Source organism: Lepisosteus platostomus, chromosome 2 (assembly GCF_059453375.1).
Source record: "Lepisosteus platostomus isolate fLepPlt1 chromosome 2, fLepPlt1.hap1, whole genome shotgun sequence".
Classification (NCBI taxonomy): Eukaryota; Metazoa; Chordata; class Actinopteri; order Semionotiformes; family Lepisosteidae; genus Lepisosteus; species Lepisosteus platostomus.
In genome coordinates, this window is record NC_142612.1 from 79,244,763 (window position 1) to 79,272,738 (window position 27,976).

The 27,976-nt window shown below is 45.6% G+C and overlaps 1 protein-coding gene across 5 annotated transcripts; it reads right to left on the bottom strand.

Moving 5' to 3' along the window:
* Nucleotides 1–746: 746 nt before the first annotated feature.
* Nucleotides 747–27,447, bottom strand: pik3ca (phosphatidylinositol-4,5-bisphosphate 3-kinase, catalytic subunit alpha). Of its 5 annotated transcripts, none has more exons than XM_088621642.1 (22): nt 27,286–27,447; nt 25,454–25,551; nt 19,912–20,321; nt 18,439–18,648; nt 17,349–17,599; nt 15,902–16,147; nt 15,339–15,424; nt 14,772–14,877; nt 13,999–14,151; nt 13,748–13,882; nt 12,477–12,601; nt 11,909–11,990; nt 11,466–11,630; nt 11,225–11,328; nt 9,877–10,048; nt 9,020–9,126; nt 8,445–8,566; nt 8,155–8,233; nt 7,865–8,035; nt 6,522–6,639; nt 5,821–5,972; nt 747–5,471 (listed from the first exon to the last, which is right to left on the bottom strand). In XM_088621642.1, the coding sequence occupies exons 3-22, from the start codon at nt 20,261–20,263 to the stop codon at nt 5,201–5,203; spliced, it is 3,207 nt and encodes a 1,068-aa protein (XP_088477768.1). In that variant the 5' UTR covers nt 20,264–20,321; nt 25,454–25,551; nt 27,286–27,447; the 3' UTR covers nt 747–5,200. The 5 variants fall into 5 exon arrangements, with proteins under 5 accessions (XP_088477768.1, XP_088477767.1, XP_088477765.1 ...); XM_088621641.1 differs by lacking the exon at nt 27,286–27,447 and adding an exon at nt 26,955–27,279; XM_088621639.1 differs by lacking the exon at nt 27,286–27,447 and adding an exon at nt 26,912–27,279.
* Nucleotides 27,448–27,976: the final 529 nt, after the last annotated feature.

Here is a 27,976-nt window from a genome sequence, read left to right on the forward strand (position 1 = left end):
ACTGAAAAGGGCGGCGGACAAAGCCACGCCCCATGTCTTTCATCGAGATGAAAATTAGATTGACACTCCGGTACAATTATTGTGGGCAAAGACGACCTATGGGTAAATACAGGTAAACGAAGATGCGTCGAGTGAGAACAGCATTGGTGGCACGTCTCGAGGGAGGTGGCGCGGCGCGGTGGCATCCTCATCGGGGCGAGTCTCGGCCCCCCCGCGGCCTGGGAGCTGCTGCCACGTGCTGCTCCTTGTGACCCGAACGAGCGGCCTGCCTTTCCCTTCAGACACAGGCCTGGTGCTCCAGCGGCTCCTCCAGGAAGCCGAGGGGCACGTACAGGCTGCTCCAAGGCAGGGGGCTTCTCCTCCCGTTCAGATGGAAACACCGTGCTGAAAAGCCATGAAACACTTCCACCCAGTCAAATGCAGGACCATGGCGATCCTGCTGGCCCGCAACTGGCCTCACTCTGGGCCCCGAGCCCAGATTACAAGCCCAGTGTCTGACTGGCAGGTGGTCTTTGATTAAGAACTAGGAGGAAGCCTCCGTAACCGAGAGTTTATTGATCGCACTTGGCAGATGGTCAAAGGTTTTGATTGACCCTTTGCCTTGCACTCACACCCGTTCAATTATCATTATCCAGCATAAAAAAAAAGGATGAAAACAGTCTAAACGGTTTCTATTTTTTTTGCCAGGTCTGTCTTCACAGTCGTATCAACTCCTCCCCCACGTGTACCAATTGCACAAAAACTGGTCAACTTGAAATAAATTTATTTGTACATAATTACATCACACTCAAAAGTATCCGAGACAGACAGGGTACAAAGCCATCGTTTAATTAAATAGCATGATGAATAACAGACAATAAATGAAAAATGCAGACTGTTACTGGATAGCAGTTAAAGTCTAATAAATGTTTACTAAAGAGTGCAGTCTTAGGCCAAACATTATCCTTCCAAGCTAAATAGCAGAATGGACCAAAGTAACAGGGAGTTTGCAGTTTAACTTGCATGCAATAGGGTTTTATGCAATCTTTATTTGGCCCACAATATATTAAAAATAATGTTAATAATAATGAAAATAAAGCTAGAACTAACTTGGAGAGATGTGTCCTGGGCACACCATGAAATTCTCTCGTCCCTCCAGACATTTTACTGTCCCAGATGGCAAAGACCTTTTCAGCCTCAGATCTCCCTCTCCCTTTGGAAATGCACCTTTCAAACAAAACTCAAGAGATAGCAATGCTCTGTCATGCTTTGTATTACTTCAAAGTTTGGCCTAAGTCTATAATAAAACAGTACTAATTTGTTAGAATCCCTAACTGCTTGAAGAGACTAGATTGAGCAAAGGACTGAAACATTCACGATCGGTATGAAATTGCCCATGCTAGCTGACCTTCAGTGCTGCGCACACGGTGACCACACCTCTGTTCGCGACGCACAAAAAGGTGGTTCGTAATGAAATTCAAGTAAAACCTTTAAAACTGAAGCATGGAAGGTTTTTCTTCCGTTACAGAATCCTACATGTAGCATATCTAAACCCTCTCAACATTTATTTTATTTTTTTAATCTTGTAACAAGTGAAAAGCATCTTAAATAGGTCTTAGACAGTTAGACACTGGCGTCCAATGGGCTTTGTATCTGGGGCCAGCCCAAACAAGGCATCTGTAACCTGTACAGACAGACGTATACACAGAAGACACTGATCATGCTAGTAAAGGCCTAAAAAATCGCGTAAGGCTACTGTACACTACAAGGTTTTAAATGTCTCTGACCCATTTCCGATACTAAAGAGCAAAATGACTTGTTTACATGCACAGAAGTAAGCCTTTTTGCTTTTAGACAGAAGGCATTCTTTAAAAAAAGAAATAAAAAAATTACAAAGTGCAAAACCACCTACATACTTCAGTTACGATTGTATAGCTGTTGACTGGTTTACTGCATATAAGAACCACATTTGTAGTTTAAAATTGAAAACCTCAAGTATCTCACACGAATGCATAGGAAGTCTGGAATACTGTATATACTTTCCCCAGTCTTTAGAGAATCTACTCCACTAAATATAGTCGAAAAAAATTTAAATTCACAGTTCAAAATCTGGGCCTTCTTTCTAAATTGTTTAATGCATTTAGAATGCAGTATGGAGAGCAGGTACTCAGTAGATTTCCACATTTTATTCAAAGTGTTAAGAGTAGGCAAGATTTCTTGTTTCCTTTACAAACTTTGTAGTGTTCAATACAGAAAATATTTTGCTGATCTGGCCTCATTCCCAGATCCTGTTAGAAAAAAAAGCTTCATATCATAATGGCAGATGACACTGTTATAATGAACAAGCTTTTAATACTTGGCCGAGTTCCTGGAACTGGACATGATTACCACCATATGCATTTCCAACCAAACACAGCACCACGATTCTTCATCAAAAGATTTACAAACACCTACGTCCCTCTATAAACCAGTCAAGTTACTTCTCCTATGTTTGTAAGGCAATTTAGTTCACCTTCACTGTGCCAGTAGTTATTGTCGATTTACAATAAATAAGTTCCATTAAAAACACTAACACCTATAACAAACATTACCTTGTAAGTTCCTATCAAGAGTAAACCTTGGTTTCGATTTATTGCAACATTTCTGTGCAAAAGAGGTCACAACCGCAGAGCTGGAGGTTTGGAGGCTAATCGCCAAGATTTGAGAGTGTCGTTGATGATTAAAGCTGTTAGTATTTTGCGTTTCTATAGTCTATACCAAACAAACCTCTTCAGAAAACTCGTTTCCATTAAGAAGGCTGCTTACTTTCTCTTTTTTGCAAAATATTTGGGCAGTTTTCTATTGTCATCTTATGTACTGCACAGCACACGCTATATACAAGAAACCAATTATGTTGCTTATAAACTTTGGCTCAGTCGACAAATTTGTAAAGTCTTCAGCAAGTGGGTGCTCAACATCTCTCTCGTGCCACGGCATCTCATTTCCTCCCCAAAAAATATCAGACGGAGCCCCTCATCAAATTAAAGGAGTAACTGTGAAAGTCCCACTTTTGTTTTTGTACAAAATCTAATGAAACCATCGCTAATAGGCACGTGCCCTCACTGTGCAAGTCCATCACAGCACCGGTCACAGACACCTTACAGAGACTCCAAACAGAAATGCTGCTGCCTTTTGAGCCTCACCTGTTTGAGAGACACCGATGACATGGGAAGTTCCAATTACCAAAGAACGAACTCGATGCTAGAGATAGGATGTTATTTAATACACGGCACAGTGGGATTAAAATATTGAGGAGGCATCCTAAACACGCCGTCTGCAAATCTATTAAAATTGAGCGGCACCATTTTTGTCACATGGCTTTTGCAACTGCGGCCTATTTTTAGTTACTGCCAACAAGACTGCACAGATTTATGCAGCTGCGGCTGCAACAACGTCACTCACTACCGTCACTGAAAGGAAATAAACCAATATAAAGTTCTCTCTCGGTGAAGGGGGGGCATACTCATTTGATTTTGCGTCTAAATATCCTGACGGATTTCTTTAAACATCTGAATCTATGGAAAGCGGACAGGAGGATTCACCTCGCAGCCCTACCCACCATTAGAGTTCACATTTTAAGTTTCGCACGGCAGCCAAGCAAGATTACAGGAATGAACTTGGTTTCCCATAAGCAATCCAAAAGGTACATTCCACTGCCTTTAAGCTGCGTCTATTTTTAGAGCTTTGGATCCTTTTGGCACCACGAGCGGCTACTTCCAGAGAACAGAAGCCTAAATAAGCTGTGATTTGCGGGAGTGCTCTGCCTTGCAGAACTTCGCCTCCTTCCGAGCTGTCCAAACCATCTCAGGGAAACCTCCACCCCACCTGATGCCGTCTCCAAAACTGGTGTTTATTCCTGACACAAAAGTTAGGAAATTTTCACACTTGGGAATGGTAGCAAATTATATTGTATTCTGGTTTCTTAAAAAAAAAAACTTATTTTCGCACACACCTGGTACCACAAAACATCTGGCAAGAGGGAGAGGTATAAGGCGATATCACTGTCTGGCTGCTTCGAACAGCAAACTATTAGCAGCATCATGTGCATTTTATTTTTAAAAAAGTACTGGATCCTGCATCCTGAAGTCACACTGCCCCCCTCGTTAAGTGTTTGTGTAAGAAAACAATGATTATCTCGTTCCTCCTTCTTTAAGGTTCTAAAGCATAACATTCATGTAGATTCTAGCTCCATGGTATCCTTCCCCATGCACAGAAAAAAAAACAAACCACCCTCTACCTCTCATAACTCAGCTTGGTCGATGCAATCCGACATTCACCACACCAGACATTCAGAGATGAAGAAGTGAGAGGCTCGCCCCCTTTCAAGCAGATGCGACCGTCCTCGGCGCCGCGGTCTGCGTCTCTACAGGGGAGACCTGGGAGTCGTGCTCCAGATTCACAGGAGTATCGCGAGCAAAGGCTGAAATTCGAGACTGAATCTGAGCTTGCTGGTTAAAAAAAAAGTATTACTAAGCTGTGTAAACAGGGTACATTATTTAAAAACAACTAAGTATACTAAGGCCGTTCATGCTTACAGGAGTGCAGAAGCTGAAAGGTAAAAATAAGATGAAAAACTGCCAGTAGACACTAGGGGTCGCTGGTGCGCCAATTGTCACAGCCTGGATTGAGGCCATCTCGTACAGGTACCCGGGTCGCCCATCAGGGGTCACTGCTTTTACCTTTTATAAGGACTGAAACCAATAACGCATTTCAAAACATGAAAAAAATGTTTACCCTGTGTTTTGCTCAGGAGATTAAATATTTTGTGCATATTTAAAGGCAAAAAAAGAGGAAGACATTTTACAATCCCCTTGCCCCTTCCCCCGGAGCTCCTGTTAAATTAAGAGGTAAGTGATTTTAGAAAGGCCATAAAACAAGAAATTGGATATCTAGCTGCTTCTCAGAGGAGACCAGAGCACACCGCTGAGACACCAACAAAAGGATCCTCCTTGACGAAAGATTCTCACACCACCATTGAAACCTGGAACTGCTTGCCGGGGAACACGATTGCAGGCTTGGAGGACAAAGGAAAAAACAAAAACAAAAAACCCGGGCTTCAAAGACGATGATGAAGAGGATAAAAGAAGAGTTCCGGATTGTTCAGTGCTACAAGGATGGTTCCGTCACCCGCTGTCCGCAAGGCTGGTAGTGCAATGCCACGCAATGGGGCAGGGCCGCCGCCTCAGTTCAACGCGTGCTGCCGGATCGTGTGGAAGATCCAGTCCATCTTGGTTGTCCAGCCGCCGTGATGGGCGTCGTTCATCTGCTTCATGAAGTAGTCCAGGGCTTCCTGCTCCGTCTTGTCCAGCGCCAGGGTCTTGCGGATGTACGCGATGTCGTCGAAGGACTGCAGCTCCGGCATCCCCGAGCCCAGCATCATGGAGAAGAGGTTGATGAAGAGGTTGGCGTGCTGCCGGATCGCGAGGTATGCCTTGTAGCACATCTCCTGGAACCTGCCCGGGACGCGAGAGGGACAATCGACAAAGCTCGGTCAACCGACAAAGACCAACGGAGCAGGCCGGCGGGCTTATAAAGGAGTCGGAGAGCGAACCGCCCGGCTCCAACACTTCTACAGCCGCTCACCAAGTGTGTGAAGGTTGAGAAAAAACTGAAAAGTGACAAAAATTTGTATCAAAAGGACTAGCCCCTGAAACCTGAAACCAAACCTCACAAAGCAAAGAAACACTGGACTTTCCTTGCTGCTCATTCCTGTATCTTAATTTTAGCAAGTCATCCCACCAAACCCTTTTAAGTAAAGTACAGAGAAGACTAGTGGCAAACAAGAGGTCAACACTGAATTACCGTTCAAATTCTCTTGTTTTAGTGCACTCCTGGGTTCCTTTGCTGATCACGATTAAGAAGTCTTGGGTTAAGACGAACGGCACGCGCTCTCTTTTGTAGCCAAATTTCTTCTTCTTGTGATCCAGGAAATGTCCAAAATCTATATGGAACAGCTTGAAAAACAAAGAAAATTACTTTGCAATTAAGAAAATTAAGGAAAATCAGGCAAACTCTCTCCAATCAGCAGAAGAATACGTTCTGGGGGGGGTTGATGTTTAAGCCCCTGCGTGGGAGCAGCTCAGGGGAATTCCAGTTCAATATCCTCAGTGATCAAGATTAGCTCCAGGAATGTCAGTTTCCACTGGCTGTACTGGATATGGTCATTTCTCATGTAGCAGATTATTCACAGCAGCTTCCACTGGGAAAGAAACTCTAAATAAAAACGCCAGAAGCAACAGCTCCTTCGCTACTGTGAAACACCCTTACTGGCTCAATATAGACTGACAAAGGATTAAGCAATCTTTGTTTTACTCTATCAGAGTCTTGCTGAAAGTCCTAAATCAATGCAATTCACAAATTTGCAATTTTGCACTGGTTATTCCATGGGGATAATTTTCATAGTACTTAGTGCATATCCTATCACTTCGTCACAATGAAATCCTGAAACTTGCATTGTTTTTAAAAATTCTCGAGCTCAGGAGTGAAGAGATGTACAGACTGACCTGCCCGTCATCCTTCACCATGATGTTGCTGTTGTGTCGATCGCCAATCCCCAGGATGAACGTGGCTACACAGTACCCAGCACAGGAACGTGTGAACAGGTCAATCGCTAGATCATACCTGGACAGAGGCATTGGATCATCAATACCTAGTGAGCTAGCTCACTTCAAGAAGTTTCCATGTGCTGAAGAGGGACTTGAGTTTTTAAACTGTGAGAAAATTGAAACAGTTCATGTACTTTAACATTTAAAGTGAAACCGCAGCCCAAAATTCTCAGATCGGTTCTTAAATCTAACCCAAAGTAATTGACAGTATCAAACGTTTTACATGTGCATGCAGAATTAACAAGTAGTATTTGTCAGTAATATTTCTGTTGGATTAAAAGAGATGTGTTCAAAAGCCTGCTTGTTTACAATGTAAGGTAATATCATGCTGCTGCTCACACCTGGCAGCCCACTAAAGCTCAGCAGTACCTGAGCCCGGTCAGTACCTGGATGGGAGACTCCTGGGAAAGCTAAGGCTGCTGCTGGAAGAGGTGTCAGTAGGGGGCGCTCACCCTGAAGTCTGTGTGGGTCCTAATGCCCCAGTATAGTAATGGGGACGCTATGCTGTAAAATACTATACGCATCCTTTGGATGAGATGTAAAACTGAAGTCCTGACTCTCTGTGGTCATTAAAAATCCCAGGGCATTTTTCGAGAAGAGTAGGTGTGTTACCTCAGTGACCTGGCCAAATCTCCCCCTGGGTTTTAACAATCATGGCCTCCTAATAACCCCATCTATGAACTGTCTTCTTCGCTCTGTTCTCCTCCCCACTGAGAGCTGCTGTGTTGTGAACAAACTGGTGCACTCTGGCTGCCATCGCATCATCCAGGCGGGGGTACACACTGTTGGTGATGGAAGGGAGTTCCCCTTACCTGTAAAGTGCTTTAAGTGGAGTGCCCAGAAAAGCACCATATATGTAAGGATATTATTATAATAAGAGCCGGTTCACATTACGGGATGTTTTGTTGCCTGGTTCTGAATCGCAGACAATAAAGCAAATATGGGGTTGCGCATTGCTGGAAATGATGTTGATTTGGTGATGTAAATTGGAGGTTTTACACATAACTGTGCACATTTTACTTTCCATGTGGTTTGAAATGCCGATTCTTTTTAAGCTCTGAATATAAAAAGTGTTCCTAGGTCCCCACACGTCAGCAATGGGAAAAGGAAGAATGCTTTGTGCATTAATGATTATGTTTCCCGCAGCGCAGGCATTTGATTTAGACTAGGAGAAAGGTGTGAGGTGGGGATCCTGAAAGCATGTGTCCCAGTGCTAAACATGGCTCTCCTCAGAGACTTACATTTCGCCCTTGTTCTTGTCCTTGAGCCACTGGTGCAAAGTGTGGCTGTTGAACTGCAGCGCGCCTTTCAGTCCCCCCTTGCACTGAATCTGCATGATTGTATGGGAGCTTCGGACAACCTCAATGAGCCCCACGCAGTCGCCGATCGACAGGCAGCCATAGGGAAGCATCCTGGAAAAGGCATAAAAGACTTTCATCGAACCTGCAGAAATCGCGGCAAGCAGACCCCTGGAAAAACACTTCCTGGCCAGAGCCAGCAGAACACCATTTGACAGTGCCGTCAGGGATACCTGAGATCAAGACCCTGGTTCTGCCAAATGTTTTCCATGATCCGAATGATCTGCAGAGTCAGCATGTCTTGTCGTAAATCTGAAAAACAACAGAGAACCCTTTTAAGAGAGAAACGTAACAATTAAAAAGAAAAGGCATCCATAATTCACCATCGACAATTACAAGACAAGACTTATACTTGTGGCTAGGAGTTTGAAGCCTTGCCTCTAATTTTGGAATAATTATGATTACAATTAATACATAACACATCACTCACTGTGCACAAATTCACGCAACAGGAAATATTTACCATCTCCGTTCTTGAAGATGATCTCATTATTCTGGAACAGAAGCTCAGACATGATGTCGGGGTTTTCCCAGTTAAGCCACAGAGGCCTTTTGGCAGATGACATTATCCTGCATTCTTCTAGCCTGAATTAACAAGAAAAACACAGAGGAGGAAGTCTGACACTCCCAGTGTTCTCTCTCCATGTTTTCATCCAGCCTGCTGTACGTTTAGTGCAATGAACTTTAAAGAAGTCAGCTTTTAATGAGCAGAAACAATCCACTTAATGTGATTCATTGCATCCGCCTAGCAGTTCAACACAGAACAGAGTGAAATCTAACTAGTTCAATATGTCAGCTGATTAACTCATTATCGACCAGCTGCCTTTAAAGACTCAAGTGGAAGCTGGGGGGACAGAGGAGATCTGCTGATTGTTTTAACCCAAAATGTAATTATTTCAAGAAAGCATGCAAGCACATTAGAGGTCACTTGTACCATATGCTCTCTAGGCTTTATCTTTTTAAAAAACAGTATTACATTGTGATCACTAGCTTGCAAAACAAAAGCTTGTTGTTATGTACAGGAGCTCCGTCTCAAACCTTAAGTTGCCCAATTGGTGTGCAGGGTTGAGTGGAGAGGTGAAGTTCTGCAATGCATCCATGTAGTCTGGTCTCCTCATCTGCTCCACCAGAAACTTCATTTGCACCTAAAAGGACAAAGGGGTATTGGCTCATCTTCAGAGAAGGTCGCAAACAAGGCTGGTCACAATAGAAGCTCCAGACTTTCAGCAACACCACCTTGCAGATCAGGACGAGTCCTGACTGAGTGAAGCAGCAGAGAGAAAGAGAAGCTGAACCCAGACCAGTTATCACCTTCCTCACTGAGGAGAACACCCTCCAGCAGGACTGACTACAGATTTCAAGAATGTGGTCTACTCCAGGGGTTCCCCACCCTGGTGTGCTGAGGACAACCAACACCTGCAGGCTTCTGTCTCAGTCAAGCCTTTGGCTTCACTGAACATGCTGCTTTATTCAGAACCCTCTAAGTTTTGCCGACCGAAAACTTGGGAGATCCACACTTATGAGACGCGGTAGTTAAAAGGCATCCTCCAACACGACTGGGACAGTGAAAACAATTAGGATTCCACATGCATCTTATCATTAAGGGTTCAATTATGTAATTTAATCAGATGGAAATGAAAATCATGTGTTTCCCTGGACCCAGGCTGGGAACCTAGATTACTGGATTGGCTAAACAGCAGTTAGGCACCTATCCTTGCAAAAAGGAAAGCAAATGAATCAACAAAATCTAATCCTTAACAATAGCAATTCTTCAGATTCTTTATCAGATTCGTTTTTTCCAAATCTTATGAAGCTGTGACCAGCAACGTGCACTTCACCACAGCACCAGCTAAAAAGAAACCCCGAAACTCTCTGGGGTGGGCCTGAGCCTCTACCTTCTGCGTTTCATCCTTCTTCTCCTGCTTGAGGATGTCCGTGAGGTTGATGAGCTTCTCCATGGCCTCCACCTGCCGGCTCAGGTGCTTCAGGTACATCCCACACGCCCTGCAGTACGACTCCAGCAGCAGCCCAAACCGCTGGCTCACTGTTTTGTTGTGCATTTCAGACCTTGCAGACGAATCACAGGGGAAGGAGATGTGCGTTTGTGCGTTTTTGTGCGTTCAGATTTCAGTATAAATGGCATCCAAGCCAGTTTACTATGCATGTAGCAGGGGTTCAATGCTCAGATAATTAAAATGGATCACAATCTGTTTACAGACTGCTGTTTTTTTCACTTGTTTGCCTGGTTGAGATTTGTGGGGGCGGAATTGTGGTCTTCGTGCAAAAATGACGTTTCCTGATACCGTCTACAACAAACACTGCTCTGTGGCCTAGCACCCAGCTGATGCATGCTGCAGATTAATACTTTTATTACAGTACGGAGCAATCAAGCCCCATCAGGGGCCACATGTTTCACAAGGGTGTTGAGAGCAAACCAAGAACGGATTGTTTTATCTTTTCTGATACAGCAACATGCAGTACCGAGAAAAAGTCTGTGAATCCCCTCTGTTGGTTCATATATACATATTTTAAGACCTAGAAAGTAAGCAGATCTTCATGAAATTCTAAACAAAAGATTCAGATAAACTGGTAAATGTATAACAGAAAAACATTTTCATTAGTAAATTATCCAACAGTAAATATTGTTGTGAGATTAAGTACAGGAACCCTTAGGGTCTGTAATTGGAAGTGCCTCCATCAGCTGGAATGATTACCCGCTGGTGGAAATGTTAAACCACTATCTAACAGAACTGCCTTTAATCAGAGACAACTGAAGATTTCCTTGTATAAACAAGTCACTCCAGGTCCTGCCACAACTTCTCAATGGGGTTTAGGGTCTGGGTTGTAGCCCTGGACAATCCAAAACACACAATTTCTCCTCCTTCAGCAATTCTGTTATAGACCTGCATGTATGTTTAGGATCGCTGTCTTGCTGCATGATACTCTCCTGGAGATTGTGCCAACACAACACCAAATTCATTACTGTGCCAATGATGGCAAGCCATCCAGATCTCAAAAAACATTGAATAAGTAAATAATCCCATTTGGGCATTTAAGGGATTTAACAAGGGTATCATGATCAAACACTGAAATCCCCACAAATCTTACACTGCCCCCCTTGGGGATGAATAAATTATTTTGCATTGAAAACATACTGGGGTGTCACAAACGTTTTCTCTGCACTGTATTGGATCATGCAACATACACTATTCCTTTCATACTGGGGAAAAAAAAAAAACTTACTTTAAGTGCCAAAAGAAGAAATGTCCTATCCTCTGGTTGGTTAATGCTTTTTTCAGCAAAAATCGCACTAGGGGGTTATCGAGATACTGTTCATATTTCAGGACCTGGTGGTAAATTAGCACACATACTCACAGTAAGCCAAAAAATAAGAAACGAAAGAGAAAGCTCATGAGTAAAAGCATTTCACAGATTCTAAGGCATGTGTAACAAGATTACACAATAAGGGCAGTTTCCACTGTACCTGTACAAGTTGGATGAGGTACTGAGACAGCTTGTCATCGGTTAAATACTTTTCAAGGCACCTAACAGCAAAATCCCTTATCATCGGATCTGGATAGTTACAGTCCAGCAGCTCCATGGCCTGCTCTGGCTTTATTGCCGGCCAGTCCTTTAAGAGACAATACATCTATGCAAAAGAGAAAGTAAAAGAAGAAACGGGAAGTCTGAACAGGAAGTCTTATTAATAGTTTCGGTCATAAAAATATCTAGTGATCTCAGCATTACATTAACGCACTGAACAAAAACATGCTGCAAAATTACTTTGGGGGGGGGAGATTCCCCACAGGTTTAATATCTTTATACAAGGCAGTTTGTCATGGATTACTGTATCTCACTAGGCATTACTGCTCTTTAGCTGAACAATGCAAGAATCTGGTATCGGCCTCACGGCGTGCTCATCAGTACCTGTGCTACTTCATCTCTGGAGTTCCACTTCACCGCGAGGAGAATTTTGGGGAGAATCTCAGGCATGTTCACACAGTAGTGTCTTTGGGGAAAGCAAGAAAAAAAATGATGTCAGTAACTAAAAGAGACTTGGATATGCACTTCAAGAAATGTTCATATGGAAAAAGATATCGCAGTATACGGGCTTGCTGCACCAGACCCTGTAACAGCTTTTTCCCCACAGGCTGTCAGGCTCCTCAACACCCTGGAATCTACTTTCACCCACTCCAATTCCAGAAACAGGGTTTAAATCCCCCCCAGTGTGTTTTGTATGATGTAATTTTTGTACTATTCTATAATGGTTAAATTGCACTATGTGTATATCCTGTGTACACTGCCTCTGTTTTGGTGTACACACTCTTAGTTAGAATTAGTATTATTATCAGTAATTTGCACTGTGTAACTGTCTACAATGTCTGCGTCGGTGTCTTGTCTGCAATTGCACCATGGACCAGGAGGAACGATGTTTCGTTCTACTGTACTTGTGTATGGCTGGAATGACAAATAAACGTGAACTTAAATGCTGCACCTGTGCCGCCACAAGAAATCCTTCTCCTGCTCAGTGATTTCAGACAGAGGGTCCCTATTGCACACCAGGCGCAGCTGCTCCGTGTCGCTCTCTGTCAGGGCGTTGTCCCGAGCCAGTCGGTTGCTCTGCAAGAACACCAACACCACACTACTCCAGCACTGCTTCAGGAGAGACGCAAGCCCAGCAGCCGACGAGACACTGCTACCAGGCTCAAGAAGGCTTCTACCCGACCAACAGACACTTTGTGCCACACTTGCTAGCAGGACTGCATATAGATACTTTATTGATCCCGTGAGGGACATTGCAGTGCAACAGCAGCTTAATTCAACACAAAACAGTGTAACGAATGATACAATAATAATAATAATAATAATAATAATAATAATAATAATAATAATAATACAATACAATCAGTACAGTGAGAAGTGCACTAAGAAGAGTTACTCACAGTCCAGAACATACAAAGAACAAACCAGAACAGTACGCAAGAAGTTGTATTGCACAATGTAATATATAATATATAAATATAAATGTATTGTACAAGCCCCTGGCATATATTGTGCCGGCAAGGATATGAAAGAAAAACACTAGCTCACTGACACCAACTGAAAGAAAGGAAAAGACAACAAAAAGACACAGAGCTGCTGAACAGGCTGCCACTAACACGGCACCATCTTGATTACCATATGCTGTAAAACCTTGTCTTCTTGTGCAGTATCGCACTCCTTGCAAAATCAAACTGCTTCGTTTTGTGCTTGAGCAACGCTCATGAGATTTATTGATCTGGGAGATTCAATCTCAGCTAAAAGGGTTTCAGGACCGATCTGCCCAGTTCTTGTTGGCCAAATGTTATTTAATTACAGACCTGCCTTTCCTGAGGCAGCATCAGATGACAGAGAAATTTCAAAACAAATTTTTTATATATATACACAAGGCTTAACAACTGTCAGTCCACAAGTTCTGGAGCGGATTCAGATATCAAGAAGAGCTTTGTTTTAGAAGTGTTTCTAAATGGAAGCATCTCAGTGTGCAGTACAAGGATGCTTAAAAAATTTAACAAAAAACTTCTATTTCTTTCAACAACTACACTGCAAAGAAAAACACCTACAGCAGCTCAATCAAAACCAGCAGAATCTATGAAAACCTTCCACACTGTTTCTACAAAAGCATGCCTATTTCCTTTAAGGAATGCAACACTGGAAAACATCACTGCGGTATAAACGGGGTGGTACGGCTCACGCATTCCCCAGCCCAGGTGCACACGGCCTTACCAAGCCAGTATGGCAGTAGTTAAACCCCAGCTCTCTGGAGACGGTCCAGTTCGCATGGTCCTCCACCGTCGCCATGTCGGGAAACTTCACAGGACTGCTGAAAAAATCAAACTCTAATTCTAAGCAGGGCGTTTCCTGAATAAGGGCAGACAAGAAAACACCCGCGTTACCCATCATATCCAGGCACGACATCATGAACACAGTAAAGTGCTGCACGAGGCACATCCCTCGGGTACCTATTAGTCCCTTACCTTGTTGGGATTAGAGCCCGTGACCCCAATAGGATTCAGCAAATCTTCAAGGCCGTGAGGTACAGGCCACAGGTTCAAGGCCATTTTCCCCGAGACGAGAGTGTGTGTATAATCGAACAGGTTGACATTCCCCCATGCCAACGGACAGTGCTCCTGAGGACAGTGATCAGAAAGCCGTGCGCCACATTAGCTGCACATTTCACCAAAGTGCTTCACTAACTCACGCAACAGTGAGCTGACAGCCCGGTCACACCCAACGCGAAGTGCATAAATGCACCGCAAACAAACCTTCAGCATTATAATGTCCTCGATCACTACAAGAGATGCTTATGCAAACTAAGGCTACCGCATTAACCCAAGCAAAAAACTGTTTTACATGTTTTACAGCTCAATTTGTATTTAACTTCTGTTTCAAAACGAGTAACAACTTTCGTGGGATATTTCAATCTACATTCTAACCTTGTTCTCGAACACCCACCTTCCCCCCACAGACTGCTTCACACACACTCTGCGAGAGAGCAAATTTAGCTCCCTCGGCTCACGCCCATTGACCACAGGATGTCAAGGGCTAAGTTTAGCTGCGCACAGAAGCCATGTTTTCTATCCCCCCCGCTTTCATTTCACTTCACCGAGCACAGAACATTAAAAGCAAAAACAAAACGACAAGTGCGACAGCTTTGCACCTGAAACAAACGTGAGGATTGCGCAAGCAGCCGACGGGAAGAAGGGAACGGCTTCTAAGAGTGCCTGCTCTGGGCACCAGGAGGCCTCACCTCTTTGGCTCCCTTCCTGCCTTTCACAGAGCAGATGGACAGGCAGAGGCGTGCAGCACGGGGGATATCGGGAATGTACATGTCGTAGTTGAGCCACTCATTCCACCTGGAAAGAAAGGGGGAATCTCAGAAGAAAACAACTGAAACACGCAGATGGAAACAACATCAGCAAGACCACCGAGCAAACAGTCCGTTACGCTTCTGTTACCTGATAAAACCTGGCGTCACCAGACTGGGACTGAAGATCTAGAAAAGATCTTTGCTCAACAGGCGGACACCGCATGTTCACTCGGGGATCAGGGATCATTTCAAGAGCACGTTAACCCAAACAATGCACACCGCTTTCTATTAAGTCATTAGCTTTGGAAAATCATTTCCGATAAAGATTTGCCAAAGAAATAGCTGTACCAGAGGTACAAGTTTAACAAATACTTGGAAGAAAAAGTTGAGCTTTCATGGGCTATTCCTGTCAGAACCTAGGAAAAATGACTAAAGGCTTCACTACTCCAGCAAGATACGGGGATAAGAGTATCTCGTTACAGCCCTGAAGAGCCATGGGCAGAATACCTTGGATTAGAGCAGGGCACTCTCTGGGTGTTCACATTGTCACACAGCTGCTCTCCTCCATGGTAGATGCCCGTTCGCACGTAAATCTAAGGAGCATAAAGCACGTCAACATTTCCACAGCATGAAAACGAACAATGTTTCACGCTAAGTATATCCACTCTCGAGACAGGTGTGCTGTGCATTTCACACTGTTAAAACCAAGAATGTGCTAGAAACATATCCATATTCCACTTTTTTTTTTAAAAAAAAGAACAAACAGGTTTAGACTACACTCTGCAGGTTACTCCACTTAAAAACACAACCTACACAAAGCAGCAGAAATTGAGGGGGGAAACAAATGCAAAGAGAACACTTTGGAAAGAACTGCAACTCGTTTTGCATATGAAAAACTAGAACCTTTTAACTTCCCGAGAGCATTCCGGGCAGAGCCCATTTCCGCTTCTCCCGAGGCACAGCAGCCCTTACGAGCGCCGGCCTAGTCGCCGCTCGATTCAGAGTGACGGGAGGGAGCAATCCGACGGGCCGGGACTCGGGCGACGGAGGTACGAGAGAGAGTCAAGCACCTTATCGATGTCCCGGATGTTGACATTGACGTACGTCGCGCACAGGATCTTGATCCTCAGGTTGCTGTTGATGGACCACAGCGACTTGGTGGAGGCCTCCCCGTTCATGTAGGGCGTGGCGGTGGAGATGCGCCGCGCGTACGACGGCATGGTGAAATTGTCGATCGGCAGCTGGGAATACAGGCTCTCCTTGGCCATCAGCATGAGGTTGGGCATCCGGCCCAGCATGATGCAGCTCCGCACGTACTGGGAGAGGAGAAGCACAGGACAGGGGGGTTTCAGGATGGTCACCGTTCGGCCAGCGCGGCCCACACCGGTCAGCAGCGGCTAACCGACCCGAGGATCGCCTCCAGCCGAGCCTTGACAGAAGACAGGGCCTCAGCTCCCACAACCGCACACGGTTTCCCAGGGGTCAAGCAAAAGACATTCGGCCGACACGTGCCCAAGCCCGGGCGTGCTGATCTTTTTCAAACAACATTACAATCAAAACCTCTTACTGTACAAGGGAAAACAATGTAAAACACAGGCATTTGTAAACCGTTTTTTCTGAAAACCAAGGAAAGGGACACATGCATGAGAGATTCAAACGCGTTGATGGACAGGAAGTAATTCATTCAAAAGGACACTAGCAAAGAAACGGTGGTTTTGGATAATATCAAGTAACCAGCTGGCGGTTTCCCTTAGACGAGACACTTGATGAAGGCAATTGTGCACCGCAGTTACATTCTGCTCATTTCGGTTAATCTATGTAAATATTGCCTGGCGGGGAACCTCAACAGGAAGCATTTCTCTGCGCAACTCTACCCGATACTGGTGCTGCCAGTGCCCAGGGAAAACTTTGCTCAGCATGCTTGTGTGCCAGCTGTCAACGTGGAAACCTTGTGTGCTTTGGAGAAATACACCTGCAACCACTGACGCCGGGCACAATAGTGGATAGCTACAAGCGTGGGAAACAAGATAAATAAACCATTATCAATCCCATTACAGTTGAGCTGTTGGCTGTACTCATCTGTGAAACCCCTCTTCCAATAAAACACAGAAAAGATCAAAACACAAAAAGAGTGCTCCAGTATGACCACCTGCAGATTACCGACATGCATAATGCACACACAGGGCGGAGCGGTGGCTCTGGGGCTCAGGATCTGCGCCTGTGGCTGGAAGGTTGTCGGTTCGAATCCCGCGGCCGGCAGAGGAATCCTACTCTGTTGGGCCCCTGAGCAAGGCCCTTCACCCCAACTGCTCCAGGGGCGCCGTATAAATGGCTGACCCTGCACTCTGACCCCCAGCTTCTCTCCCTGTCTGTGTGTCTCATAAAAAGCAAGATGGGGCATGCGAAAAGACAAATTCTTAATACAAGACATTGTATATGGTCAATAAAGTGATCACATCTCACACGCACGGGTTGTTTATTTTAACGAGGAGTGCCAACTGACACAGGGCAACCTACCTTGTACTGGCTGAGTGGGTACTTCTCCAGCAGGTACTCGTCACAGCCGCACACCTTGAGGATGTACTTCCCTTGGTACTCCTGCACGCACATCTTCAGCTGCTCCGGGGACAGAAGCATGCTCCTGGTCTTCTTCCGGATGGCCTCCGCGATGACCTGCTCCGGCACATAGTCGTGGTTGATCTTCAGGGTGTACTTCTGCTTGTCGTTGTTGGGGGACACTATCACCCAGATCACGACGATGATTTGACCTGAACCACACAAATAAAAAGGAACATGAAGAGACCACCAACATGAAAACGTTTTACAGGAAAGATAAAAAAAATTAGAATTCGTCCAAGAGACAACATGGATTCAAGTGTTTTATCACCGTCAGTGCGCTGGGATCTAAAAGTAAGACTGGCGAGTTCAGATGAGGGACAAGATCATACAAAACTACATAAATTCAGAAAGATTTAACACACAATTGTTTTTAAAAAACAGATTTTAATATATCAAATGGTTTATGTCCCTGCTGGTTGATGGCAGCACCCAAGGAAAATAAACTACTAGCAATGCCCTTTTGCTTCACTGCTTTATGTGATGTCAGTAGCCGCCACTAAGAGGTCTGTAAGTTCCCCTTAAAAATAACCATTATTCAAAAACACAAAACATGACTCCTGGCTCTCCTTAATTGCAACCATTCAGATCCATATCCCTGTGAGATTAGAATTTCAAGTGTATTAAATCAAATGATTGTAAGAAATAAGTAAACAGCAGCTGGCACAGCTAGCGCACTCAGCTAACTGATCCTCTTAAGCATTATTATGATAGCCTCCAATTAAGGGACTGTTTTTATAAAGTCTACACAATTCACTGCGCATAACATCTCATTTTCCAGACTCTAACACAACACAACCCTTTCAAGTACATACTAACTTCTGCCACTTGCAGTATTGGAAAAAAAAATGCAGAAAATGATTTTGGATTGCATGCAGCAGTATGCAAACAATAAAAGCCTAAAAAGGCTCAAATATTTTTTTTTTTATACAGAAATATATCATTTCCAGCCCCGACCGCTGACGAAACTCTTCCCAGCGACTCTCCTTACCCTTGTCGAGTTTGTTGTAAATGTGCTTCGGAAGTTCTGGCGACGATTCAACATTGGGAGGGTAAACGTACAGGGCTCGGCTGTGGGGTCCGTTAGCGTCTCTGAGGTCCACTGCTTCTTTACAAACGTTCAAGATGTTTCTCCTGAAGTCCTGCACTTCAGGATCCTTCACAAGATCAAACTCACACACAGGCATGCCGATAGCAAAGCCTGGAACAGAAACACACAGGACTCGCTATGAGGATAAAAAGTCTATTAAGTACACCAAGCCCTCCTGTTCCTGGACATTGTGGTCTTTTTTTTTTTTTACAGCACCCAAAGAAAAGGGCAGTGCAATATTTTTTTACTAACACCTTATCCCACACAACAGTTCTACAAATAAAATGAGGAAAGCTTATGGCACTAAAGCTGGTGTTACATTTTCTAGATAAAAAAGTTTTGCCTAAAAAAGCCTTTCCATTGGAGACAGAATGCAAGACAAAGGAATGAATCATCTGACCACCCTTCACTCTCCATTAGTCACATGGCACATTTTCTAGAATCAAACGGTGAAACACTGATGCTTAGCATGTTTGTAAAACATGTGCCTATTGCCGATCATAAAGCTAAAACAACCCAGCTTTCACGAGCATTTCTGCATACTTCTATATCTTGAATCGTCTTAAACGCTCCCAGTACATAATGCCCAGAATGTGCTTGACAGTGGTGTCCAATCCTGCTCCAGGAGGGAAAGTCCATCTGCAGGCTTTCATTCCACCGCAGCTGGTAATGAGCGAAACCAGCTGGATACTCCCAGCTCTGCAGGTGCTGCTGCTTTAAAGATGTCGAGCAATTCTACAGACCCAGTGGGCCCCCCCCAGAACCAGGACTGGACAGCTGTGGGACAGTGGGAGGAGTGGATACAACAGCGGACCGATGGGACTGTGCCCCGTGCGCGTGCGTGGAAACTCACTTCTCTAACAAAAAGAACTTAAAAGAACTTAAAACGCTGGGCCACAGCTTGTTTTCTTGTTTCTTCCTTCCAGCCTCCACAGTGTTGCCTTAGACTACAGATCCATGTCCTACACCCTACAGACCTCTGTAAGCCACACATCTCACCCGTCCGAGAAAGACGGAAGTCACACAAACCCTTTTAAATTGCCTGTGAAAGCTCTTCTCAGCCCGTGCTGGTCTGGGCCCTGAACCACACACAAGATTCCAGTTCTCATTTTCCCAGCAGAAGAAAGCCCGTGGAGGGCGGAGGGGGGGGGGGGGGGGACACAAACTGATTGGCCCGTTTGCTCAAGCCTTTCGCTCAGCCAGTCTCAGCACAGCATGGACCCAGATTAAAATGGCAATGATCCTATATATTAGACCGTGGTTAACTTGATGAGTTAGGTACCATTTTAAATGCTTAAGGTGGCAGAAAGGGATGGTTTCTTCCATTTGACTTTAAAATAGACCTCAGACCAAGATTTTAAGAGGGACGCCTACCGATCTCTCGGTTGAGGATTTTCTCCTCCCTGTTGCCCACTGGCTCGATGACTTTCAGGAAGGGCTGAAAGAGCCTGAGGTCGCACAGCCTGCGGGTCTCGTCGTAGAACTCCTCCCGCTCCGCCTCCTGTGTGACGCTGACGAAGATGTAGGAGGTCTCGTCCTGCAGGAGGTGGTGAAGGGGGTACTTCCGCGCCTCCTTGAACAGCTCGTGCTTGATGGTGACCAGCGTGGCCTCCCGGAGGCACTCCAGGGTCAGGATCATCCCGTTCGGCAGCAGGCAGTCCACCAGGATGCGCGGTGGCATCAGGTGGATGCCCCACAGCTCCCCTGAGGACGGCCTGGGAGGCATCTTGAGCTCCTCTTCGCCTCCTACAGAACGCCGAGAACGTTTTGCGAGTTCTTTTCTCCTACGGAGAGGAAAACAAGAACGTCAGCATGAAACAGTCTGGACTAGGTCGACCCGGCCGGGGGACAAGCTGCCTACCTGGGCTTCTGTGCAGCTAAAGCCATACACCAGCCACAGCGCCGCCCGCTCACGGGGGCACAGGGACACAGCAATGCACAAACGTGCCGACGAGTCCAATGTCCCGGGCAACACTGCCGTCTTTTCTGTACTCGGACGCCTGCATCGTTCTCGTCTTTGCATCCTAGAGCACATGACCACCTCGTCTTTAAAAATACATGACAGGGCCGATGAGGAAGTGAGCTCGCAAGCGTGACGCAAGCACTCTTTGCTCTCCTTTTGGCATCGGAGCTGCACCACTGGGGAGGGGGGGCGCATGCTGCCTCGTGCATTATTCTGTTGTACCGATGGGGGTTTCTCTTTCTCAAACTTTCCCCGACAGCTCAGACCCAATCTCAGACCCCATTACTACTTGCCATCAACCCCAAAATGCTATTTCCTGCTGCATTTAAGGTGCCATGAAGCATCGAACACCAGCCACTATTTATGCCTCTGACAAACTGCACAAAAGGAGTCTATTTTGGCATTACAATAAATTTAAGACCTACAGAGAAGCTATTCTTTCAGAACCATATGTTATTACTTGGAACTGAACAGACAAGGTATCTATGTGTGAATGAATTTCTTTAATCGGGTACATTTTAACACTTAAAGAGGATGTAAGCTAACACACACACACACACACACACACACACACACACACACACACACACACACACACACACACACACACACTACGTCATCCGTGCTTGATAATGAGGACCGCAGATTGTTACCACAACTAGAGGACAGCCTCCACAGCGCCAGCAGTGGTTTGAGACAAGTCTTCTGTCTTCAGGAAAAGAACATATTAGTAATCTCCCCTCAGTGCATTCTCTCTGCATTTACTGCTTCCAAATGTTTCACCTGTAGAGCACAAGCCCCTAAGGTTTAGAGATTGTGTATCTGGAGGAACAGCTAGAGCTCCACTTAAAGCGATCACAAGCACTTTTATTTACTGGCTTTCAATACAGCATAGAACACTGTTGAAATTTAAATCCGTGCGTATACACACTGGATTTCAGCATTTACAAAATAATCACACGTTAAAAAAGTCTGTTTAACACATCTAGGTTATCTTAGAAGTGAGAGAAGTTATCTAGTCCAGCTGATAACCGCAGGGGTCAAAGGCTCACACGTGTGGTTGGTCTGTTTTGTAGCAATGAAGAGATCCAGAAGCTCTTGGCCAGCAGATGCCCCTTTAAGGTAGAATCACACTAAAAGTATTACATGTGACAGCTGAAATGTTCCCTCTTTCAACTTCTCAGAGGGGAATTTACCTTTCCTTTGCAGCTAGTGCGTGCTGACGCCCTGAGTTAACCCAGCGCATGCTGCACTTGTTAACAAATCTTGTTAGGAACAGACTTATCATGCTACAAAAAATGAGCCCATGTTTACTGCAGACAAGTGCAAGGTTCTGTTTACAGGTGGCAACAACAAGCCTCATTTAAAATACAGTGCACAATTTTGGTTGCATTACCAAAAAAGATGACAAATGTAGTGGTAGCTCTGGTATCAGTCCAGAAAAGAGCCACCAGGTGCATTCTGGGGCTTAAGGGAAGGCCCTGCACAGACAGGGTGAAACCGCTGAGTCTTGAACAGGGAAGACGACGAGGCGACCCAACACAAGTATTCCCAACCCTCGAGGGCACTGGCAAAGACAGCGCAGCGACTCTGGTCTGTAACCTCTCATGCTCTATGCGATAACCTACAGCCGAGTACAACACGCTGTGGAAAGATACTCCGCCTTCCTTTTGGAAAGGAGGTCAGAGAACTGGGGATCAGTGGCATTCCTTTAAGAGACAGATGTCTCCCTCTCTAAATAGTGGCTTACAGATGAGCCACTATATTACACACCAGCAGGACCGGGACAGCAATGAGGAAAACAACTGCTGCAAGTCTCGCTCGTTCAGATGAGCTCACGTGTCGCTGTTAACTGCCTGGAAGAAAAGACCTGCTCAGCCTGTGAGTCACCCACAGAGAAAACTACACTCCTCTTTTCTGGGGGATGACTTTGTTCCCTCCACACTGCTGCCAAAATCTTTCCTTAACAGAAGGTCTGCAGCAGATGGCTAAATCCGGAACACTTCCCCCCCCCCGTCAGCTTCCGGGACTGTTCCTCATTCGTAAACGGACTCCGGGGTTGAGGGCGCCTGGCGGCAGAGCCCATCAAAACCAAAGCACCCAAGAGCAGAGAAAGCCTGAAGCTACACAACGTCGGACTTGAGACACTCCGGCTCCTTTCCATCCACAGTCCTGCACAGGTTTGTAAATTCCAGCCACATACCTGGACGCAGGATACAACAGTTAAAACCTCAAAAGGACAAACTGAAAGAAGTTGAATCAACACAAAACTATCTGCACGGGTCACACACACACACAAAATAATCAATAACGTACCAACTACTTCAGGAGGAAACACAATAGACAGAAAATAGACACAAAGCCCCTATTCTTGTTTTTATCCAGTGTGATCTGAAAACGAAACTATTACTAGAAGAGATGTATCGGATGCAAGGATTTTACAACATGCTCAGCTGCTGCTGAACACCCAAAGGCGTCTTCTTGCAATGCAGTTTCACTTCAACAGAGATCGTCGACATGCATGACTCATCTCCCCACCTAGTGAACAAATGTTTCACTACACAAACACGAAACAGTGAGTAGTCTGCTCCGATGGAAAGTTTTTGTCAGTCCAAGATCAAAGATTGCCACACCCTTTCCGAAACAAAAACTAGACGTTGAGATCAAGAGAGCAGAGTAAATGTTCAAATAAGCTATCCTACAATGACATCTTGATGATCAAAAATGTGATGACATAGGAGTACCCATCTATTGGACACCTTAACACACCTTAAACACAAGAGTACTTTCTTAAAGATGACTTGTTTAAAGAATATGAACATTTCAACTGTGACAAGTCCCACTTAATCTATTTTAAATAACGCATTCATATTCTATTCTGCTAACCCAAATTGCTGCAATAGAAAATTGCAGTCCCACATAGACAACTAAAGATATTTTACTGAAAACGTTAGGTTAGCAGCAATAGCTCTTTCACTCTGGATGGCTATTGTAAGAAAAATGCATTTCAGTTTCACACTTCCTAAGGATGTAACAGTTTGAAATAACCATTCATTCATTTTCTAGAATCAAATGAATGACTTAAATACATCAAACAAAACATTCGGGGAAAAAATAACAGGCTATTACACCACTTAGCTGATGAACACAAAGTCTTGGCAAAAATGCACTCTGATTTTAAATTTATATCAATGTTATAGCATATTTAATTTTACAGCTTTATGCAATTCATGCAAGTGTTTCCATCAAAAGTTATTCAGTTGGTTGGAGATCAGCACGACAGGCTTGTTGGCTAACCCATGCTCTGTCCCCTTCTACAAAATGGGAAAATGAACAATCACAAAACATGAGCATTCCAGCTGCACAATGATGGTTAAACCTTTCAGTCTGTAGAGGAGCCAATTATCCTGATACGTAGTATTACACACAGTGTTTATCAAAACAAGAAAGAAGCTTTTTCTGAAAGGGCTCATGCGTAGCCTTTGGCGCAGAAGCCAGGTTATGTGATATACAACAGCTATGCAGATAAAAAAAAAGTTAGCAGCCCTAGACTATGACTAGTTCTGTGCACATCTACCACAGGTGGGCTTGCAGATGTCCCATGGGGAGAACTGAGCAGGCCTGCATGTGCAGCCTGGGACAAAGCTGCAATCCAATTGTTAAGACTCATTTCACTGGTAAATGGACAGAAGACAATACAGTCACACAGGAGCAGAGGACCGAACTGTAAACATCGCCATAGCAACTCTCATCACACTGACTGAGGCCATTCTGGACACACAACTCGTGAGATTAGTATGCAGCCAAAGAAGACAGAGGTGGACTTTGAGAACATTGCACAGCATTGAAGGATACGGAGAACAAATGGCCATTAAGAAAGTGTTACTTTAAGCACACAACACGATAATTTAGAATAAATCAGCCGTAAGCGCCGAGTCTGTAAAACGTCCCGAAAAAAAAAAAAACTTTTTTCGCATGAGCAGAATCGCAAACATCTGATATGCCCAACTGACTTCTTCAGCTGCGGGGAAAACGTTGAAGAAAACAGCCGGGGTGACGGTTACGTCTTTCGGGAAAAACTACTTGTGAACGTTCAGAAACTCAAAAGAATGCCTAAAATTCATCAGTGGCACGGTGCCATGCGATGAGAACGGGCTGTAACAGCAAAGCAGGTTGCTAGGCACACAACTTTATTTTAAAGAGGGGAAACAGACCGAACCACCCTCCCCAGCTGGGAGGGAGACAGCCACAGAGGTGCACAGCCTCCCACCTGTCTCCAGGCACAGACGCCCCACCTCCGCGTAGCTCCGACTGCCTGGCCGGGGCATGCAAGGCCAGGAGCAGGCTTCCCTTCCTGCTCTGGAAGTGGGAAAGATCCTGCACCGGGGCCGCCCCAGGCCCCTCCGCGGCACTAACAGGTCAAAGAGTCAAACAGGAAGGCTACGCAAGGGCGCCAAAACCAAGGACAAGGGCTGCAACCTCGCCAGTTCACCGCCAAGCCTGCTAAACTGCAACCTGCAAACTTGACGAGGTGGCCAACTACACCAGAAGCTCTGTAAAACCACGGCGAACTCAGCGATGGTACAGGGTCATCTCCAGGAAGCCCACAGCACAGTCAAGGCCAGCTCAGCAGGTGTGAAAGGCGGGCAGATACTGTAGTGCTACACACTACTACACCTCTGGGGTTCGCCCCCAGCTGAAGGCTATCAATCGGGGCTCTTCAGGCAGTCAACTCTGCTTCTACAAGGAGAGACGCCGCAGGTGTAGGGGATGCAGCTCACGTTTTCTCATGCATCCCTCGACCAACGCTCACCAGATACCGGTGAAAAGCAGAAGCAGGTTTGGAGGCATATACAACAACAAAAAACCATCGATACAAATAGCCCATATGTTGCACGCACACAAAACACTGCACGTTTGCGGCGACCCGTCCCTCCTTGTCAGCGATCTCACCTTTAGATCGCTGGTCTGAAATAAATCTCCCTTCCAGATTTCAGTCCACCAGCATTGTCGCTCGCTGCCCTGGCAACTCGTCACTGCACGGCCATATTCTGTCGGGAAACATTAAAAAGGACAATTTTACTCTTTTAACACACGCATCTCGTCCGCTGGGAAACAAGCCCCGGGACAATCTGTCTTCGCACCCACTCGTGCGTTCAGAAGAAAACAACCACAGCTGATCACGGTTGAGGCTGAAGGCCTCATGTGTCCGTTTGCGATTCCACCCATATCCTCTTTTTAAAAAAAAACAACAAAACAAAACAGGGACCCCTACGTTTCATTCTGTTTCCTTTTCTTTTCAGTGGAAACGAGTACTAGGGGCCAGATCTCGCAACCGGTCACTGGAAACAACATTTCACAAACCCACCGCCCCCCCCACCCCACAAAGACAAGCAATACAACTTTCCAGTTTGGGGGGATAGAAAGTTTTTTCTTAGGGAGGGAAATTCAGCGAAACCGGCCCCAACGTGAGGAACTGCCCGCATACAGTACAGAAAGGGGCACAGGGAAGGGGGACCCCAAAGCAGACCCGGGCTTCCGTTCTCTGGGAGCCCAAGACCAGGGGGGGTACCCCCGAATTTCAAAGCGGAGAAGACAAAGACTTTTAGGACCTTAGCAGCTCCCGAGACCACATTTCTGCAGCCGACCTAACAACGTCCACGTCTCACTCCCCCACTGTCAGAGGCACCGACCCCTGCTCGGCGACAGACCCACCACAACCCCCCCAAATCCCTCCCTGATCCCGGGGGGGTCACTCCATTCACCTCACCTCAGCCACGGCCGCTGAATCGCAACGGCATTTTGTTTTGTTTTTTAAAGAAAAAACAACAGCCCCGAGAAACTCCATTAAAAACACAGCCGCGCTGCTATTGTAGGCGGCTTGGAAAACGGTGTGTGTGTGTGCGTGTGTTTTTTTAAAACAAACTTCACATTTCCAAGTCTATTGGTTTCGGTGTCCCCCCACACGAACCCCTCTTACTGAAACACCCCGTCAGTATCGCCTTGACTCGCAGCCCATCTCGGCGATGTCTGCGGAGCAGCTGCCCGAACCCCTCGCTCGCTGGTCCGGAGCTCCGGGCTTCCTCAACGTCTCTCGGTTTCGCAAGCTGTACTTGCAGCAATTATTAGTAAACCTCCGTCCCTAGTGCCGCGAATGGCTAAAAACTCCCGTTTCATCGTGACATCCCCGTTCTCACTCTATGCGCTTGCAATGCAAGTCCTGTGTCTGCTATTATTACACAGTGCCGATTTCCCAGCTTCCCGTCGATGGCCGGTGTGTTAATTCCCACAAATCCGCCGTTCCGCTTGTGAAGACACGGTAAACACGCCAGGGTCAGTCAATCTTTGGGATTCATGCTTCCATATTTTTTTTTGTACTCATCCGATTGACAACCCCCCGCGGCCACTCACCCCCGTCTCCCTCTTTAGTTTCCCCTCGGCTGCTCCCACCGACCTCTCCCCGTTCCCGGCAAACTCCAGCCCGAGGCTCAGGCCTGCCCACGGCCTGTCAGCCGCAGCTTCTCCATAGCAACCGCGCGGCTCCCGCTCCCTGTTTTTCTTGCGTGGAACCGAAGCAGTTGAAGGCAAGGAAAATAAACACACACACACACAAAAACTAACACAATCCCCCTTTCATCTCCCCATGGGAGCCACGGACGACCACAAACAACAGAAACGCAAACGTGTTTTTGGCCGTCGGCGGACGACACGCTCTCTAAACATCCACCGAAAACAATTACGGGAGGGGGGGGGGGGAACTCGCAAATGAAAAATATTCTCCACACCGGGGAAGGTCGCCCTCTCTCTCTCCTTTTTCGTAATTTCCACCCCTAAAAAACTCCCGCTGTCGCGCGAGCTTTTGGGAGGGCTTGCGAGAATTTCCAAAATCCCTTTTCCACAGGCGAGAAATCCTCCTCCTGCTGCAAATACTACCGTCAGACAAACTTAGCCCTACTTCCTCTAACTCGGAGCCCAGACCGTGTTGGGTTAGGGCAAACAATTGCATTATCGGCGTATTGCAACTTGTGAAGGTGTGCCCGGGACAACTTTATAATAATAATAACAACAACAACAGCAATGATAATAATGTGTCTCTAGATACACGCACCATGTGTTTGTTATCTGTGCAGCTCCCACGCCTAAAAATTGCCGGGAACTGTGAGCTCAACAGCGCGAAATAGTTGGTTAGGTGTCACCCAACTTGAGCTAAAAAAAAAACCAAACAGGCTAGGCAGTTTTTTTTTTTGGAACCGATGTTTTGTTTCCAAAAAATATATATAGAAATAGGAATAGAAAAATGTCAAGGGGTGACACGAAAGGTTAAAGAACTAAATTTGGACACGGATTTGCTGATTCATGAATATGGTCGTTATTGTCTGAATGTTTTTGATACAAACGTTTTATATATCTCAGCAGCAAGGCGGTGGCAGTGGTCAGTGCTGCTACCTCACAGTGCTGGGGCCCAGGGTTCAGTTC